This window comes from Macaca nemestrina, chromosome 10 (genome assembly GCF_043159975.1).
Source record: "Macaca nemestrina isolate mMacNem1 chromosome 10, mMacNem.hap1, whole genome shotgun sequence".
Classification (NCBI taxonomy): Eukaryota; Metazoa; Chordata; class Mammalia; order Primates; family Cercopithecidae; genus Macaca; species Macaca nemestrina.
The window spans coordinates 57,942,745-57,963,353 of NC_092134.1; the positions used below are offsets into that span (position 1 = coordinate 57,942,745).

General features: G+C 36.7%; 1 protein-coding gene across 1 annotated transcript in view; it reads right to left on the minus strand.

Moving 5' to 3' along the window:
* Window positions 1–529: 529 nt before the first annotated feature.
* The window catches only part of LOC105473343 (GLIPR1 like 2), a 42,517-nt gene continuing 22,437 nt past the window's right edge, over window positions 530–20,609 (minus strand). The window contains exons 3-6 of the mRNA XM_024790182.2: window positions 20,390–20,493; window positions 9,052–9,137; window positions 1,328–1,354; window positions 530–1,245 (exon numbers count right to left, since the gene is read on the minus strand). Of these exons, the coding sequence (XP_024645950.2) occupies window positions 881–1,245; window positions 1,328–1,354; window positions 9,052–9,137; window positions 20,390–20,493 (582 nt within the window). The 3' untranslated portion in view covers window positions 530–880. The remainder of the gene's footprint in view (window positions 1,246–1,327; window positions 1,355–9,051; window positions 9,138–20,389; window positions 20,494–20,609) is intronic.

The following is a 20,609-nucleotide window of genomic DNA, read 5'->3' on the forward strand; positions in this document are numbered from 1 at the left end:
ATCTGTACTAGCCATTTATTTTGTAGCTAAAGAAATCTCCTGTGCTAGGTGTTTTTATTTAGTTCATTTATTAGTATTACTAGTGGTAAGTAGTTATCTTATTAATTTGTGAACTTTTACTATACATATTGAATAACAAGTTAATAATTTTCTAAAAATTTATTTATTTTATCATATAAATTTGGAAGCACCCAGATTCCTCTACCACAACTAATTAAAATTCTGGCATTTATTAGCCCTCAGTGGCAGAAAATTACAGCAAGTCTTTAATGAAATATTGAACATGAATTATAAATAATAAGTTTGCATCCTAGCAGGATGTACAGGTACCACTTAAACTATTCCCAAAACCACAAAGACAAATAATAATATCAAATACCTTAATATCACCTGGAAAATACCACTACCACCAATAACAACTATGATAGTAACAGTAAAAACAAAAAAATACAAATTTTATTCAATGGTTGTTCTGAACTTGGAATGATCTTAAGCACCTTACTATTTAAAGCACAGAGACGGAAATACGTTTAGAAAATGAAAATTCCCTCCTTTATTAGAATAACATGGTGAAATCTTAAAATTAATTAGACTGGTCAAATGTTTTTCAGAGTTTTTCTTGTCATGTCTTTATCTGTTCTTAGTGTCAAAGAGCCCACCTTACATGTTTTTTGTTTCTTTGTTTTACAAATTTAAATTTACTGAATAAGTATAGGAGAGAAGGGAAAAAAAAACATCCCAATGGTGGTTTGCATATCTTCTTCCTTGTTAAAACTCAGTGTTTTACTTTTTTTTTTGTCTGTCTTTTTTGTATTACACTTTTGGCTTATATTGGTGATACATCTTTTTCCTCCTCTTTCTACTCTTATTTTTCCTCTTCCTACATCTTTTCTTTTTGTGTTTCCTCTTCTTCCTTCTTCTCCTCGTCTTCCTCCTCCTCCTCCTCCTCCTCTTCCTCCTCTCTCTCTTCTTTTTCCTCCTCCATTTCCATTATTTCCATTTCTATTTCCTCTTTTTCTTTCTTCTCTTTCTGTTTTTCCTCCTCTTCATTCTCTGCTTCAGATTCCTCAGGGGTAAATATCATTTGTTGTTCCAACAAGATATTTGGAAACTGAGACTGTACTATCAAAACAGTTATGACACACAGCATAAAACATATTATTCTCAATAATAAAATGAATGTGCACAGTGGATCACATAGAATTGGCCGGGGCATTTCCCATTTTGGATACCAAAATCGGTAATCTGTAAACAAAGAAGCAATTGAAAGCTGGATTTCACATAAAGTAGTTAAATTGTTCAAGAAATAAAGGACAACAATACATACATATGGCTTGGTCACGATCTGCATTACCTAGAAAGAAAAAGAAAGTCCATAAAAAATTAGATAAAATTTCTTTTCTAAAAAATAAGAAAATCTCCCAATAATAGTGTCACTTTCTCCTAGCTCTCAGGCATTATCTTTGATGTCCTCCCTCCAACCACTAGCCAATTTTAAGTACAATATATTCTCTTTAATGAAATCAGCCTGGTTTGTTACAGAAAGTATGGAAATACATGAGTAAGGAGATATGCATTCTAGTGCTAATTCTGTCTTTACGTCATTGACCTTACGTAAGTTTTCCACTTCTGCCCTTAAAATATTGTTCCAGCTCCAACATTCTAGGATTCTATAATCTCTCTTATTTTCATCTCTCTTTCTCCCCACAGATCACTCCTAATTAATCTTAGAAATCTATTCACTTTCCTCATTTAATTCTTATTTTCAGAAGCTTTCAGTTGCTCTTAATTTCCCAGATGGCAAAGTTAGCTCTATAACCTGGCATTCAATATTTTTAGTTAACTAGTCCAATGAGATAATAATAATAGTTTTTAGGAAATAAATTCCCTTTCTTCTGCTCATTTGGGTTGAGAGATGTATCAGTCCATTTTCACACTGCTATAAAGAACTACCTGAGACTGGGTAATTTACAAAGGAAAGAGGTTTTTCCTGTAGTCTCAGATACTTGGGAGGCTGAGGCAGGATAATCACTTAAACCTGGGAGGCGGAGTTTGCAGTGAACCAAGATTGCGCCACTACACTCCAGCCTGGCGACAGAGCAAGACTCTGTCTGAAAAAAAAAAAAGAGATAGAGAGAAAAGGTTTAATTGACTCATAGTTCTGCATGGACGGGCAGGCTTTGGGAAATTTAAAATCATGGTGGAAGGTGAAGGGGAAACAAGGCACGTCTTACATGGTGGCAGGAGGGAGAGTGAGGGGAGAACTGCCAAACACTTTTAAACCACCAGATCTTATGAGAATTCACTCACTATCATGAGAACAGCATGGGGGAAACTGTCCTCCTGATCCAATCACCTCCCACCAGGTCCCTCCCTCAGCACTTAGAGATAACCATTTGAGATGATATTTGAGTAGGAACACAGAGCCAAACCATATCATTCTGCCCCAGCCCCTTCCAAATCTCATGTCCTTCTCACATTTCAAAACACAATCATGCCTTCCCAAGGGTCCCCCAAAGTCTAAACTCATTCCAGCCTTCACCCAAAAGTCCGGTTCAAAGTCTCACCTGAGACAAGACAAGTCCCTTCCATCTATAAGCTTGTAAAATCAAAAGCAAGTTGGTTACTTCTAAGATACAATGAAGGTACAGGCATTGGGCAAATGCTCCCATTCCAAGTGGGAGAAATTGGCCAAAACAAAGGGGCTACAGGCCCCATACAAGTTCAAAACCCAACAGGACAGTCATTAAATCTTAAAGTTCCAAAATAGTCTCCTTTGGCTCCATGTCTCACATCCAGGGCATGCTGATGCAAGGGGCAGACTCCCAAGGACTTGGGAAGCTCTGCCCCTGTGGCTCTGAAGGGTTCAGGCCCTGTGGCTGCTTTCACAGGCTGGCATGGACTACCTGTGGCTTTTCCAGGCACATGGTGCAAGTTGTCATTCTGGGATCTGGAGGATGGGGCCTTCCTCTCACAGCTCTATTATGCAGTGCCCCAGTAGGGACTCTATGTGGGGGCCCCAACTCCACATTTCCCCCTCTGCATTGCCCTAGTAGAGGTTCTCCATGAGGGCTCCACCCCTGCACCAGATTTCTGCCTGGACATCCAGGTGTTTCCATACATCCTCTGAAATCTATGCAAAGGCTCCCAAAGCTCAACTCTGTCATCTATGCACCTGCAAGCCTAACAACACATGGATGCTGCCAAGGTGCTACCAAGGCTTGGGGCTTGCATCCTTTAAAGCAATGGCCTGAGCTGTACCGTGGTCCCTTTGAGCCATGGCTTAAGCTGGAATGGCTGGGAGGCAGGGCACAATGTCCCAAGGCTACACAGAGCAGCAGGGACCTGGGCCTGACCCATGAAACAATTTTTCCCTCCTAGGCCTCTGGGCCTGTGATGGGAGCGGCTGCCATGAAGATTTCTGAAATATCCTGGAGACAGTTTTCCCATTGTCTTGGCGATTAACATTTGGCTCCTCGTTACTTGTGCAAATTTTTGCAGCCAGCTTGAATTTCTCCCCAGAAAAAAAAATATATATATATGTATATTTTTTCTACCACATGGCCAGGCTGCAAATTTTCCAAACTTTTATGCTCTGCTTCCCTTTTAAACATAAGTTTTAATTTCAGATCATCTCTTTATCAATGCATAAGACTATATGCTTTTAGAAACAGCCAGGTCACATTTTGAGTGCTTTTCTGCTTAGAAATTTCTCCTGCCAGATACCCTATATCATCTCTCTCAAGTTCAAAGTTCCACAGATTGCTAGGACATGGGTAAAAATGCCACCAGCCTCTTTGCTAAAGCATAGCAAGAATGATCTTCATTCCAGTTCCCAACAAGTTTCCCATCTCCATCTGAGACCACCTCAACCTGGACTTCATTGTCCATATCACTATCAGCATTTTGATCAAAACTATTCAACAAGACTCTAGGAAGTTCCAAACTTTCCCACATCTTCCTGTCTTCTTCTGGGCCCTCCAAATGATTCCAACCTCTGCCTGTTACCCAGTTCCAAAGTTGCTTCTACATTTTCAGGTATCTTTTCAGCAATGCCTCACTATAACTGGTACCAATTTCATGTATTAGTTGATTTTCACACTGCTAAAAAGAACTACCTGAGACTGGGTAATTTATAAAGAAAGGAGGTTTAATTGACTCACAGTTCTGCATGGCTGGAGAGGCCTCAGGAAACTTACAATCATGACAGAGGGTGAAGGGGAAGCAAGGTACATCTTACATGGTGGCAGGAGAGGCAGGGGGCAACTGCCAAACACTTTAAACCATCAGATCTCATGAGAACTCACTCAATATCATGAGAACATCATGAGAGAAACTGCTCCCCTGATCCAATTACCTCCCATCAGGTCCCTCCCTCAACATGTGGGGATTATAATTCAAGATGGTATTTGGGTGGGGACACAGAGCTAAACAATATCATGATGGTCAGATAAACAATCCTGAATTCCACTAGGAAGCACAGTGGAAGGATAAATGAGTTCTCATACATAGAGGACCCAATAGCAACAAAGAACTTTGTCTTGCAACAGGAAAATTTAGAACTCATTATTCAGGCACCTTAGAGATGAACTGACCTTCCTTTGGATCTCTGAGGTTATTTTAGCCTTTTGCGCTTGGTCTTACTTCATATTTTATGTAATGATTTCTATTTAGATTTTCTTTCAAAAAGTCTTCATCACGTAGTTTGTATTTTCTCATTTGGTATTTGTGTATCTATTGATGCCTTAGTATGAGCAATTATGTAATAGTATGCTTCTTCTTTGCATCTTTATTCACTTCTCATCAATTTTTATTGATTATATGTTTCATTAAATAGTTAAATACATTTAAATTTACTTGCACCTCTATTGTTCATCAGCTTTAAATAGTCTAGTATCTTCGGCCCTTAGCTATAAATGATGAGGAAATAAGCATATTTTTTCTCTCTCTCTTCTCCTCCCAAGTTTTATTAATTGTATCATTTGCATGTTTCCAATATTTCTTGTATTTTTTTTGTAACTATAACTCTCAGATTGTTTTAGTCTTAGTCTATCTATTAAGATTCAGGGCTCACAGAGAGTTCTTTCACTCAAGTTTTTTCATTCCTCTCTTCTTTTTGGTGAATGTCATCCTCTAGTTTACTGAAGAAGTGCTCATGAGAACTATACACCAAATGTAACTGCATGCTCCCAAAACATCTGTCTATTTGATTACACTTGAATAATAGGTTTTGCTGTATATAAATTCTTGGTTGACACTTCTTATATTAAGGGCATATAGGCATCATGCAACCATCTCTTAGCATTTACTGTTATGGTAGAGAAGTTTGAAGCCAGACTGAATTTTCCCCCTTTATGTGGGAATATCAGTTGCCAAAGCAGCATTACTACCACATCAGTGTGAAGTCAATTTTGTATTGTAGAGCTGAAACCAGGAAGTACAGTTCTGTGAATTATTTTCTCTGCATAGCTTCAGGTAAGAGTTTGCCAATGACAGGAATGCAAATGAAATAGGAAAGATATAAGAAAAGCAACCACCAGGGATGATGGTAGGCCAGGTAAGATGGATCAATGTGAGTTTCACAGTGGCTTCTTAGTATAATACAATATAGAACTCTCAGCTTTGTTGCCACTTCTCTGCCTTACTGTGGCCACTTCCCTGACCTTCACTCCCTTAGTGTTTACAGTATTCAGGTAAACTGAATTTCCTATGTTAAACACTTTATTGCTAAAATACTTAGAGTGACTATTTTTCTGCTTCAATCCAGACCGTTAAACTTCTTAATAACTGATCTTACATTTTTGCTTGGATACTTTAAGATTCTTTCTTTTCCACTAATGTCCAGTAACTTACTAGGCTATGTCTACTGTGTGGACTATTTTGTGTCACTTTTTCCCGGCACATAGTGTGCACTTTCAATGTTTAGATTCAGGTATTTTTATTTCTGTGAAATTTGTTTTATTACTTAAGTATCTATATATCTCTCTCTAGTTGTATTTTCTGTTCTATTGTTTTGGTTCTGTTCTTGAGGCCCTACAATTATTCACATGTTGAAACTGAGTCCACAGTTATAGTTTTATCTGTGTATATATACACATTTATATATGTTTATTAAAATTCTTAATTTCCAACACTTATAATTCCAATTCACCACCATAAGATTCATGCTTGCTTTTTTCCTTTACATATTTGTATTCCATTTCTGACAGCAAGAAACTAGCCCCCATTATACTTAATTTTTTTTATCATTCCCCCACTATGCTTCCAATCTCCCATCACTGTCTCTAGCTCCTAGCACACATATGTGCCCCCCTCACTCTGCTTAGACTTAGACACTCAGATTTAGCAAATAAAAACAAATGATGTCAGGTTACATTTGAATCTCAGAAAGCAATATTGTTTTACTATAAGTCTGACCAATGTAATATTTGGAGTATGTTTTTGCTGAGAAATTGTCTTGTATTAATCGGCCAACTTAGGGGCTGGCCCTACGCTGGGACACCCTCCCACCCTGCTCAGACTTTGAAACCCAGCTCTGGGCTTCTGTGTGTGGATTCCTTCCTTACCCAACTTGGGCCCTGACTTCACCCATGTCAAGTCATCTTCTCCACATTAAAACTTTCCTCACCTAATTTGCACTCAGAAACCTCATGTGTAATTGCCCTTAAGTATGGATGCCCCCTTTACTGGCTTAGGTTCAAAATCTCTTCTCAGTCCACTCCAATATGGACTCTTCTCCTTATTCTTCTAGGCCTCCAACAACCACTGCCAGACCATCCCTCCAGGGATGTCTTCCTCACTGGCTCAGACTCTCCCTTCCATCCCATGTTGATGCTCTCCTCACCTTGCCTGGGCACAGATGCCACATACTGAGTCATCCCTGCATGGACATCATTTTATTCTGCTCTGGCTCTGATACCCCAAACCAGACCTCATATATGGACGGTTACTTCATTCCATGAGGGATCTGACTTCCCACACGTGGCCACATCTCTATGTGGACAGCATCCTCACCTTGCTTAGGTTTCCTTTCCATGCCCACTGCATCTCGTGTGGATCCTTTGTTATGCTGTTTAGGTTCTAACACATCACCTCTGGATGCCCCTCTGTGTAGATGACTATATTCCCCTGACCTGCTCAATGACTTTAGCATTGAATTTTTCAGAAAAAGAAAGACAACGAAAAGAGGAAGAACAAGAGTTTGCATCTTGATTCAACTGAAGCAACAGCAGAGATGTTAGGGTGGAATCATCCCTGAAATGGTGTTATAGTAAAACTGTCCACTAGTTTTTGTTTCTGTTTTTTCTTCAGCACAAAAATATCATATATTTGGGAGGGTGAGGTAGGAGGACCACTTGAGGCCAGGAGTTTGAGACCAGCCCGGGCAACACAACAAGATCCTGTCTCTGCAAAAAATAAAAAAAAAATTAGCTGGGCATGGTGGCACATGCCTGCAGTCTTAGCTACTTGGGAGGCTGAGGCAGGAAGATCACCTGAGCCCATGAATTCAACGTTACAGTGAGCTATGATCAAACCACTGCATTCCAGCCTGTGTGACAGAAAGAAAGACCCTGTCTCTTTTCCAGAATCTACAAAGAACTTAAACAAATTTACAAGAAAAAAGCTAACAACCCCATTAAAAAGTGGGAGAAGGATATGAACAGACACTTCTCAAAAGAAGACATTTATGCATCCAACAAACATATGAAAAAAAGCTCATCATCACTGGTCATTAGATAAATGCAAATCAAAACCACAATGAGATACCACCTCACGCCAGTTAGAATGGCAGTCATTAAAAAGTCAGGAAACCACAGATGCTGGAGAGGATGTGGAGAAATAGGAACACTTTTACACTGTTGGTGGGAGTGTAAACTAGTTTAACCACTGTGGAAGACAGTGTGGCGATTCCTCAAGGATCTTGAACCAAAAATACCATTTGACCCAGTAATCTGGGTACATACCCAAAGAATTATAAATCATTCTACTATAAAGATACCTGCGCACGTATGTTTATTGTAACACTATACACAATAGCAAAGACTTGGAACCAACCCAAATGCCTGTCAATGATAGACTGGATAAAGAAAATGTGGCATATATACCATGGAATACTATGCAGTCATAAAAAAGGATTAGTTCATTTCCTTTTCAGGGACATGGAAGAAGCTGGAAACCATAATTCGCAGCAAACTATCACAAGAACATAGAACCAAACACCACATGTTCTCACTCGTAAGTGGGAGTTGAACAATGAGAACACATGGACACAGGGAGAAGAACATCACACATCAGGGTCTGTTGGGGAGTCGGGGGCTAGGGGAGGGATAGCATTAGGAGAAATACCTGATGTAGATGATGGGTTGATGGGTGCAGCAAACCACCATGGCACATATATACCTATGTAACAAACCTGCATGTTCTGCACATGTACCCCAGAACTTAAAGTATAATAATTATAAAACAACATAATATGCTATTTACTTATTATCCTAATTTATCTCCTCCCATATTCCTAAGCATTGTATATTTTAGCTATAGTTATACTTTTGGAGTATATTCTTTCATGTGGAAAAACTAAAAGAAAAATGTAATCAAACATATTTTCTACTTTTTACTTTCTAAATATTTGGACATTTCAGCTTTTTGGAGGAAAAACTAAAAGAAAAGGGTATTAAATATATGCTACTTCATAAATATTTTGGAATATACTATCCTTTAAAGCAGTTATTATCAAACAGTCTGCTGTTTGGGAATAAACTGTGAAGCTTTATCAGGGTAAAACTGTTAGTTCTCATTCCTTCTTTCGGACACTCTGGTATGTCCTCAGGGGAAGGAATAGGGTTAAGATAGAACAGAAAAGGCTCTACAGTTTAGAAAAATCTAAAGATGATACTGTGTCAACCATCCTTTGATAATATAATAGTAGCATTCTGATCAAAGGAATAATATTAACATGACAATAAAAAACTAGTGTTCAATCACTTATTTTTCTTGTTGTCCAATCCATTATGCATTTTTTTCATGTTTAAGTTATTTTCTTTATCTTACTGCATAGAAAATCTGTGCATTTGTCATGTCTGCCACATCGAGTACAAAATATTCCTGGTTCATAAGGTCTTCTTGTCAGCGTTCCTCTATAAACAAAAAAGCAGAAAACATTTAGTTAGAATAAGCTTCAATTTTTACATGTAATTTAAATAATATAGTTACTAATATTTAATCAGGTTAAAAACGTGAGTTAAGAAACTGGATTTAAGGAAATACTTTAATTAGAGATTCAATGCTTCCCTTTTGTTCTCCCCCAGGAAACAGTCTTTTCTGAAACGAATTCCCATGCCCTAGAAACAAAGTATTATAATTAAATATAAGAATGGGGTTTAAAGCTTCTTTCATTTTAGTTTATAGCAAAATGTATCCTTTAAAAATGAATGATGTAGGCTGGGTGGGGTAGCTCCCTCACCTGTAATACTGGTGCTTTGGGAGGCCAATGTAGGATAATCTCTTGAGACCATGAGTTCGAGACCAGCCTGGGTAACAGAGCAAGACCTCGTCTCTTCAAAAACATATTTTTTTAAATTAGCCAGGCATGGTGCGTGCCTATAGTCCCAGCTACTCAGGATACTGAGGAAGGAAGATAAGTTGAGTCCAGGAGTTTGCGGTTGCAGTGAGCTATGACTGTGCCACTGCACTCTAGCCTGGGCAACAGAGCAAGGCTTTGTCTCTAAAATAAATAAATAAATAAATAAATAAATGAATAAATAAATAAATAAATAAATGTCTATAGAATGTTTTATAATTAATTGCTTCCTGGTTGGCTCAAATACATAAAAAGTTTTATAAAAATGATATATTAAGTATCTATAGAGTTTACAAAATTCTGAAATGCTTATGTCCCAAAGACTCATCTGCATGAATTATTTTGGGGGTGTATATAAAAACACATAAATTTATAAAGAAGCAAATAAATATAAACGGGAATTTACAAAGTTGATTTAACCCACTGTACAGAGCTGAAGAGAGAAGTAAGAAATAATTACATCAATTGCCTAGAGCTAAATGAGAAAAAAGGCCCTAAAGTACTTTTAAGTTGGGAAATTTAAATAAATGATCTAGGATAAGAAAGGTAGAGAAAACAAGCAGGGAAAAGATACTTTTGAGTGGGGGCAATGTCATTAATTCTGGTAATTTAATCAGGATTGCCTATTTACCTGGTACATAATTTGTAGCTATAAAAACAAACATTCGTTATTTAAGTCCTTGGTTAGGCCTTATTAGGCCTTCAGGAAGAATGGCCAAGCCTAAGAAACATATGTTCAAAAACCTGAGTATCACATTTCTCAGATATATCTTATTTAATCAGAGCGTTTGAGTGATACCCAATAAGACATCTGATACCCTTGAATTGTAAGCATTCAAGTCCATCAGGAACATCCAGAGGTTTGTGGTTATTTGTAGATCATATATCACTTCTTCAGTTTTACTGTTCTATTATCCAACTATTTCAAGAAAGAAAGGCATTTTGTTTAGAACCCAGCCACAGAAGAAACTCAAGAGTTGCTCTAGTCACCTTTAGCTACACCCTGGTCTATTTTTCCTGTCCTAACACTTTTTCACCAAAACAGATGCCTCCAACACAAAAGCAGATGTATTGTCTCCTAAGGTCCCAAGGATGGGAGACCTCTGTCCTTATGCCTAAGTAAAAAGCTACTCACTATAAAAACTGCCTTTGAGAACCAGAGCATAGGCCAGTCACCCCAAGATCATAATGTCTGATATCTGTAGCCTGGCAAAACTGTGGAAAGGCAAATAAACAAATATAATAATGCATACATACATACGTAAAACTGAAAATAAATAAATCCACACTGTGGTAGACTACAATGAGTCCCCTCTTTCAAAGAGTTGAGTTTTATAATCATTATTTCTATTAGACAGCCAGAAATGTCAGGCTAATACTCTCCCCTATGTTAATCTTCCTCTAGTTCTGAGTTTCTAAGAAAGTGAACCTAAATCAACTTAAGTCTGGATCCACGGCACACCTCCCAACTTCAATTGGAATTATTGGGCCAGATTAGGAGGAAATAATAGGTAAGTATCTATAAGCAGCAAAGTCCACTGATATTTCACAGCTGCCCTGGCAATGCCTTAGAAAATTTACATTTTCTAAGAAGCAGACCAGTGGTTCACCAAGACCAAGTCAAGACTCTTGAACATAGTCTTCTAGAACTTTTCTTAGCCTCTATCTGGCCATAGCCTCAGTACAATGCTACCTATAGAGCATGTGTCCAGATCCTAGATAAGGACATGTTGCCTGGGTGTCTTAACAGACAAGTGTACCCATTTCCAACCCCAAGTTCATTAGAAGACAATTATTCAAAAATTGTAATAGATACACAGTCTTTCAAAATGACAGCACAATTCTGGCAGTGGTAGAAACTTTCTTTGCCTACACTAGACTCATATCTGCCACTATCTTGTTCATCAAGGGGGTAATACAGCCCACAGCTTGACAATGTAGCAATTACAATTTGTAGGCAGGTTCTTCAAAGTTCTCCATCCAGACTCACATAGTCTGTACATTGTTAACAGAACAAGAGCTAAAGCACATGAAACAGATGTCGATTTTTCCATCTCATACAGCCAGAACAACTAGACTACTTACAGCAAGTTGTTTCATTTTTCACTACTTCTTATACATCACCACAACACTGGCTTCCATTCTATTGTCTCTTCTTTTTTTCATTTAATTTTTAAAATTATACTTTAATTCTCAGGTATATGTGCAGAATGTGAAGATTTGTTACATAGGTATACATGTGCCATGGTGGTTTGCTGCACCCATCAACCCATCATCTTCATTAGATATTTCTCCTAATGCTATCCCTCCCCTCGCACCCCACATCCCGACAGGTCCCAGTGTGTGATGTTCCCCTCCCTGTATCCATGTGTTCTCATTGTTTAACTCCCACTTGAGAACATGTGGTGTTTGGTTTATGTTCTTGTGATAGTTTGCTAAGAATGATGGTTTCCAGCTTCATCAATGTCCCTGCAAAGGACATGAATAAGAGAAGACACGAACAAATGGAAAAACACTCCATACTCATGGATGGGAAGAATCAATATTGTGAAAATGGCCATACTGCCCAAAGCAATTTATAGATTCAATGCTATCCCCATCAAGCTACTATTGACTTTCTTCACAGAACTGGAAAAAACTACTTCAAATTTCATATGGAACCAAAAAGAGCCCAAATAGCCAAGACAATCCTAAGCAAAAAGAACAAAGCTGGAGGCATCATGCTACCCGACTTCAAACTATACTATAATGGAACAGAACAGAGGCCTCAGAAATAACGCCACACATCTACAGCCATCTGATCTTTGAAAAACCTGACCAAAACAAGCAATAGGGAAAGGATTTCCCATTTAATAAATGACTTTTTCTATACTCAGATTCATACATGTTTTCCTTTATAGTTTCTGGACTTTAGTGTTCTGATAGGTCCTTATACCTTCCAAATCGTAAGTAAATTCACTAATATAGCCTTCATGACTTCACTTTTTAATGTTTAAATCTTTTATCTATTAGAAATTTATTTTTCTAAGATGAGTGAAAAACTCAGTTTTACTTTTATCCAGCCAGGAGGCTCTCTCCTAATTCTATTACTTAAATACTTTAACCAGTGATTTTAAATGCCACCTTTATCATAATCACTACATATGTATTTGGATCTACTTATTGACCCTCACCTACATAACACAATAACTCTATCTATTCATATGCCCTTATTTTAGCCTTTTAACTATTGCAGCTTCATGACATATTTTGAAATCTGGTAGCTATAACTCCCCTTGTCATTCATTACCTTCTTTACCTAATAATATACCAATGTTTATTTTTTTCCATATAAATTGTAATGTTATCCAGTTATATCAACTTATAAAAATATTGATTAAAAATTTTAATCTGAATTTAATTAAGTGTATGGATGGATAAAGACTGAAGTGACTTTAAGACACTGAATATTTCATCTATAAACATGGTATGTTTTTCCATTTTAAAAATTCTTCTATTAAATATTTTAGTAAACTGTAAACATTTTCTTCATATTGAGTCTGTAAATTTTTAAGATATATCTTATGTTTTTATACATATTGTCTTATAATATTTTCTAACTCATAATTTCATAGATAGGAAAGCTCTTAAGCTTTGAATATTAATTTTATAAATTGTTGATTTGCTGAATTATATTATTTTTAGTTTTTAAAATGAGGAATCTTGGGTTTCTTCAGTATTGAATAATAAGGTATCTGCTTTCATCTTTCATTTAGGCCCGTTATTTCTTTCTTGTGTCTAATTGCATTGATTTGCTTTTTTTCACTAACACTGGTATCTTGATTGATTCTTATGGAATGAATATTCTTATCTTTTTAAAACCTTAATGGCAATTCTTGTAGATATCACCACTAAATATGATGATACCTTTTAGTTTGAGGGTTGTCTGTTCTTTAAAAACACCATTTTAATGAAAAGAAAATTTTTCTCTAATTTTGCTAAGTTTCACTTGTTAGCTTCTTTTTAAATTGGGAAGGGAAGCTGAACTTGGTTGAATTTTATGGGAGATATTTGTTGGTTTTTATCATTGTGTATTAGTTTTCTCAGGCTGCTGTAACAACGTACCACAAACTAGATGGCTTAAAAACAACAGAAATTTATTATCTTACAGTTCTTAAGGCGAAAAGTCCAAAATTACGGTGTCAGCAGAGTTGGTTCCTTCTGAGGGTTCCAATGGAGACTCACTCCATGCCTCTCTCTTAGCATTTGGTGATGGTCAGCAATCTTTGGTGTTCCTTGTCTTGTAGACACATCATTCCTTCTTTGCATGACATTAGCCCCATGTCTCTGTGTTTCCACGTTTCCATCTTCTTATAAAGTTACTAATCATATTGGATTAGGGACCTAACCTGCTCCACTATGACCTCATCTTAACTAATTACACCCCAAATCACCCTATTTCCGGAAGTCTTAGGTGTTAGGACTTGAGTGACTATACCACTGTGATGCTGTTTACCTTGTTACTATATTCTCTGTATTTCTGGTAGTTAGGTCTTGGGGCTTGACAAAATTCAGGTTCAATATCTGACACAAAACCAGGGGTCTTCTACTTCAGTGAAGTTTCTAGGGTACAGTGGTATGATGCATGTTGAGATATCCCTTCTAAAGTGAAAGATATGTTGTTGCACTTACCTCCTTCTGTAACCAAACGAGAGGCAAAAAAAAAACAAAACAAACAAAACAAAAAAAATGTAGCAGGTCTTTTTGGATTTGGAGGCAACATATTCCTCATTTGGGTGTGCTGTTGCAGCGCATTTTCTGAGTGACTTGAAAGCTTCTACTTTTGAGTGAGGCCCAGAGCAAGAGAAGGCGCCAACAGGTGCAGGATGCCACACTAGTTGATCTGCCATTTGGGCCATAGGTTCCAGCAGATCTAATTGAATATGTCCTTGGTGGTCTCAAACCCCACTGCTGGTACCAAAATCTGTATTAAAGTTCTCCAGAGAAATATAACCAATATGATGTATATGCATGTATATAAACATACACACACACACATCAGAGACAGAGAAAGAGAGAGAGAGAAAGGCTCTTATTTTAAGGAATTGGCTCATGGGAGCTGGTAAGTCCAAAATCTGCAAGGCAGGCTGGCAGGCTGGAGATCCAGGGAAATGCTGATGTTATAGTCTTGAGTTTGAAGGAGGGAGTCTGGAGGCAAATTCCTTTCTCTTCTGGAGACCTCAGACTTTTCTCTTCAAAGCTGAAAGGACCTCAGACCTTCAACTGATTGGGTGAAACTCACTGAAATTATGGAGGATAATCTGCTTTATTCAAAGCCTACTGGTTTAAACGTTAATCACATCTAAAATAAACCTTCACAGCAACATCTAGGCTGCTTTGACCAAACAACTAGGCACCACAGCCTAGCCAAGCTGACACATAAAATTAACCATCACATCAGCTTCCTTTAAAAAAAATGGCGAGTTTTGTTTTATCTGGCAGTGAAATTACTGGCAGATAACCGCCATCCTGTTGAGGGCTGGTTTTAGGATTAGATGGGTCTACATTACTGTTTCCCTTATTCCTATGGTGGGCTTACTCTTCGGGTATGGTTCTTACTCTTAGGGCATGGCCTTTCTGAATCCACAAGTGGGTGCCCAGGGTGTTAACCAACAACTCACCATTTTGGTTGGGCTCAAACTGCAACTCTGTCTTTTCAGCACTGTGCAGCTTCTGAAATATCTGTGCAGATCTTCAGCTTCCGAATAGCTGGTCCCCACTAATCCATTGAGCATCTTGCACTGTGAAGTGCAGCTAAAGAGTTGGCCAAGGACCCACAGAAAGTTTTTACATAGACTTGGGGGGCTTCTTCTTTGTAGCCTCCTCCTCTTTGAGATCCTGGTCCCAAATACCAGACACCTTAGCATTGACAGACACTGATATCTCCTTTACCCCTCCCCCCCCAAAAAAACACATTCTTTGCTTGGATTCTGTTTCTCTGGCTACAGTTTGGGAAACACTTTCAGGGAGAAAACTGGAACAAATACGTGACTCCCGCTGAGTTCTTTCTTATTTGCAGAGATCAAAGACCCACACTGGTTGTTTTCTAATGCCTAAAAACAGTTGTTGTATATGTTTTGTCCAGTCTTTATAGTTATTTTAAGCAAGATATTCTCATACCAGCTTACAGAATGTACAGAAGCAAAATGTGTAACATAAGAATTGCTAGAAGAAAATATGAGATAATTAAAAATAGCAGTAATATTTTGAGAAAGCTTATCTATGTATGACACAAACCTCAAAACCCATGGAAAAAAATTGATACTTTTGTTTCTACAGTAAAACAAAGCAATACGATTTGACAAAAATGAATTGCATCTTAAGTCAACAGTTAAACATTAATATTTGGGGAAATATTTGTAAATTACATTACATAAAATGTAATGTGCAATGTCTTTGGCACACTTACAACAAAATTATATTTAACTAAATGAAAGGTCCTGTAGTCAACTGCAGATCCAACATGCCTAAAAATAAAAACAGTTCTTTTCCCTCCACTCTGTATCTTTTCCTAGCTCAGTTAATAACATCACCTATCAATAGCATAAATTCTTATGGTCATCTTTATGTCTTTTCCAATATTTAAGTTTTAGAGTAATCGAATTAATATTCTTTTATTTTATTTTTTAAAATTGTACTTAAAATGTGTGTTTCTATCTTTGAAAATGAAAAATAAGGACTAGTAAATAATTATATGTAAATATTGTTTCTGTTTTTTTCTGATACATTATAAACTATTCTAATCTTTATACAGATATCTTTGTAGATTGGGATCATTTTCTTTTCTTTCTCATTTCTCTTTCCTTTGCCCTTCTCTATTGTTTAGAAACATCAATTTGTAGATTTATATGCCATACATATTTCATTTTTTCTATATATTTTGACCTCTATTCTTCACCTTTGTGTTTCTGAGAAAAATTTTCAAGGTTGCTTTGACTTGTTGTTTTCTGTATGCATGGCCAGGTCTGTTTTATTCTTCTATTCTGCATTAATTTTCTGTAACTATATTAACAAATTACCACAAATTGGGTGGCTAAAACAACATTAACTTATTCACTGTTCTGGAGGCCCAAAGTCCAAAATCAAGGTGTTGGCAGGACTGTGCTCCCTCCAAAGGCTCTGAGAATCTGTTCTTTGATTCTTTGATTTTTCCAGCTTCTGGTGGCCTTAGCTCCTTGGCTTCTGGATGCATCACTTTAGCCGCTTCCGCTGTGGTCACACTGTCTCCTCCTCTTCTGTGTGTCTAATGCTGAATCCTCCTCTCCTCTTTAGCCCTCACCCAAATAATCCAGAATAAATTCCTTTTCTCAAGATCCTTATCTTAACCACATCTTTGCCATATTAGGTAATATTCACACTTTTGCCATTTAAGTAATAATGACAGGTTCTGGAAATTAGGGCCTAAATATATTTAACGTTGGTTGGGGGGCACCGTTCATCCCACTATACCTTCTAATTTTCAATTTGGTTATTTTACATTCATTTCTACCCAATATTTTATAATATTGTAATGGATTGATTTTTCTACCAACTATCCTTAAGAGAGATAATGTGATTGCCTATTTTAGGTACATAATCAAATAAGAATTGGACTGAGTTGACTGATATATGTTCCAATCTAGATCCTTCAAGGTAGACTTGCCAATATTTGTATCAAAGGAAAAATGGTTAACAGAAATTTCAAGACAAAGAAGCCTATGCCATAGGAGAGTAGCAAGACAAAAAGGGTGATTTCAACAACTAGTAGCTTCATCTTATCACTGTAGTCATCTGAGACCCCTGAATCTCAACTATTCTTCTTAAGGTCACCAAATACCTTCATCTCATCTAATGGAACTGTCAGTTCTCCTTCCTCAATTTCTCATTCTCTCAGCAGCATCTCATAGAGTTAACCAGTTTGGGCTTCTTAGTTCATGTTCTTCACTTGACTTCCAAGTACCTTACCAGCAGGTTTTTGGTTTCCCTCATACCTCATTAGCCTCTCTTCATTCTCCTTTACTAGCTCTTTTGCCTTAGTTTGAAATAGCATAGTGCCCCAGGACTTAGTTCTTAAATTGTCTCCATATTCACTCTCCCACATGCTGATCTCATTCACTGTGACTTTCACTTCAGAGCCTTTTTACCAGAAATTGCCTCTACTTAGAAAACAACTACATACTTTCATCTGGCTCTCTGTTTCTCATGATTCAATCACATTTCCTGCATTTATTTTTTTATCTAATATACCCAAATAGAAAACATACCCTTTGATCTTCTCTAAGTTAATGAAATCACCATCCACCCAGTTTTTTTAGACTAAAGACATAGGCACAGTGTTGCTTGATTATTTTATTCAATCTATCCCTAAAGTCAAGCCAATTGGCTTGTATTATTAGCTCCACCTCCATAATATACCCAGAAACTGACCTTTCCTCACTATTTCCATTCTATGGTAGGCAGAATTCTAAGATAAATCACAAGATCCTCCACTCCTCATGTACATGCAATGCATAATTCTCAGGAGAGTGAATATGATTAATTTTACTTCCATAATTATATTATAAGGCGCTACTGACCTTAAAATATTGACATTATCTAGGTTGGCCTTGACTCATCCTATGGGTGTTTTAAAAGCAGAGAGTTTTCTTTAGCTGGTCACAGAAGAGGAGTCAGAGATTTGAAACATGAGAAGGCTCTGACATATCTTTGCTGACCTGAAGATGGTGGGGCCACGTGTCAAAGAAACATGGGCAGCTCCAGAAGATGAGACAACACATGGCTCAGAGCCAGCAAGCAAACAAGGACAAGAGTCCCATCATCATACAAAGCTAAATTCTGCTCACAGCCTGAATGAGCTTGGAAGCAGGTACTTCTCCAATCCTCCAGGCGAATACTTAGTCAACATCTGGATTTTGGCCTTTGAGACCCTGGGAAGACAATCCTGTCACAATATGCCTGGGTTCATGACCTATAGAACTGTTTGATAATAAATGGGTTCTGCTTTAAATCACTACATTTGTGGTAATTCATTATCTAACTCGATAAAAAATCCACATGCTAAAACTCTAATCCAAAATATCAGTCTGTATCCTGTACTATAGGAAACAGCCTCTTAATTATACTTCCTCTTTACACTCTTGTTTCCTTATATTTCATTCTCTACCAACAGTCACAGTAATCTTTTTGTTAAGGTGTTCTTTTCAAAACAAAAGTGAGATCATGTCACTCTGTTTAAGACCTTCCACTGGCTTTGTCATTACTTAGGATAAATTCCAAAATCGTTAACATAACATATGTTATTATATTTGGTCTAGCTGTCATCTAATTCTCTACCTCAACTCCTACCTCTAACCACAGTTATTCCTTTCTCAAACATGTTAAACTCATTCCAGTCTCTGAGATTTTTATACATGCTCCTACCTGGAACATACTTCTACCTGGAACATCTGGTTTTCAGCTCAAATGATACCCTTCTTCTGTGACTACCCTATCTATCTTCTAGACCAGTCATTCTCTATTTGCTAATCTTGCTTTTTACAGTATATTTTATTGTCTAATTAAAATGTTATTTATCTATGTGTTCACTTATTAAAGTGTTTGTCTCCCTGCCAAGACTATAAACTAAATGTGGTGTCTTTTACATCTTGTTAGTAGAAAGAACAGAGTCTGTACATACTTGCTGAGTGAATAAATGAGGATTTGTGCCCCAGAAAATCCTCTACCAACCCCCTCCTCCCCGGTGTACAATTCTGTTTGAATTTGCAACACCAATCAGTAGTAATTTTTAAAGTTTCTGCAAGTAATAGGTATCCCAATGCTTCCAGTCTGTAGGAGTGAAAGGACGCCTAAAATGTTTTGCAACTCTATATTCCAAACTTATTTTGCATGTCTATGTTCAAAGTTAGCAAGACTTCTCATCAGGAAAGAGCTTTCTGAGTTTAATTTGATGCAGAGCATAGTTCTACTGTTTTTCTTAGCCAGGGGAATACAATCAGTAATCACTACTTTTTAAATTTTTCTTTCTGGTTTAGTCTCAAAGCATTTTATTTGGCAGAAATTCCTTCTCAATCTTGGTAGGCAGTCAATTCTTACTGTTTATTTAAGATGTTAATTCAAACATTTTCTAACTTATTTGGAAGTTATAACAATATTACTTATAGTATTATATTGACCTGTAAGAAAGCTTGGAAATTTCCAAAAGAGCTCTCAAGAAATGGAAGCTATTTTGAGATGTAGTTATTTTCCATCATTTGAAGGTACTCAGGTATACGGTATAGTCATATATGAATAGCTTGACTAAAAGTTGTTTGAAGTGCTCTTCAATCTCGAGATGTGACAATTCCTTATATGTATAAGACAGGTCCCAGTCAATAATCTCCAAGGGGTGGTCAATTAAAAGTGCTCTTCATGTTACAAAACTGACATATTCCTGATACAATTCTTACTGAATAAATTTCAACACATCTAATTTTCTTTCTACTTCTACTATAAATTTTAGAATAAACTATTCTGGAAAATAATTTGTCTTATGCTAATTAAGTGAAATATTGTGAAATAATACTAAAGTTAAGGTTATTCTAGGAAGTAATATTTGGCCAGTGTATAAGTAAAATCAATATGTCCAATTTATGACTTATTTCATTATAAAATTGAAAATATTTCAATGTAAAGTATTATATTTAATTATTTTATAGTTCAAAAAACATAAAAATATATTGAAAGTTAGAAAAACTTATCTTGAAATTTTCTGAATTTATTTTTATATTCTTTTATTAATTTTAAGTAACTTACCCTGGTGCATAGTTGCATATGAAAATTGCTGCATGTATAATATGTCCAATTCTTGAACATGGAGTAACAGCACAACCAACTTTGTAAGAGTTGTCCCAAACAAGCTAAAATAAAAATTTCAAGAAAGACACAAAATTTAATTTTAAACATTTACTTTCATATTATAAACAATAATATATTCCATTCACATAGAACTTTTCACCAAGCAATTCAAGAAATA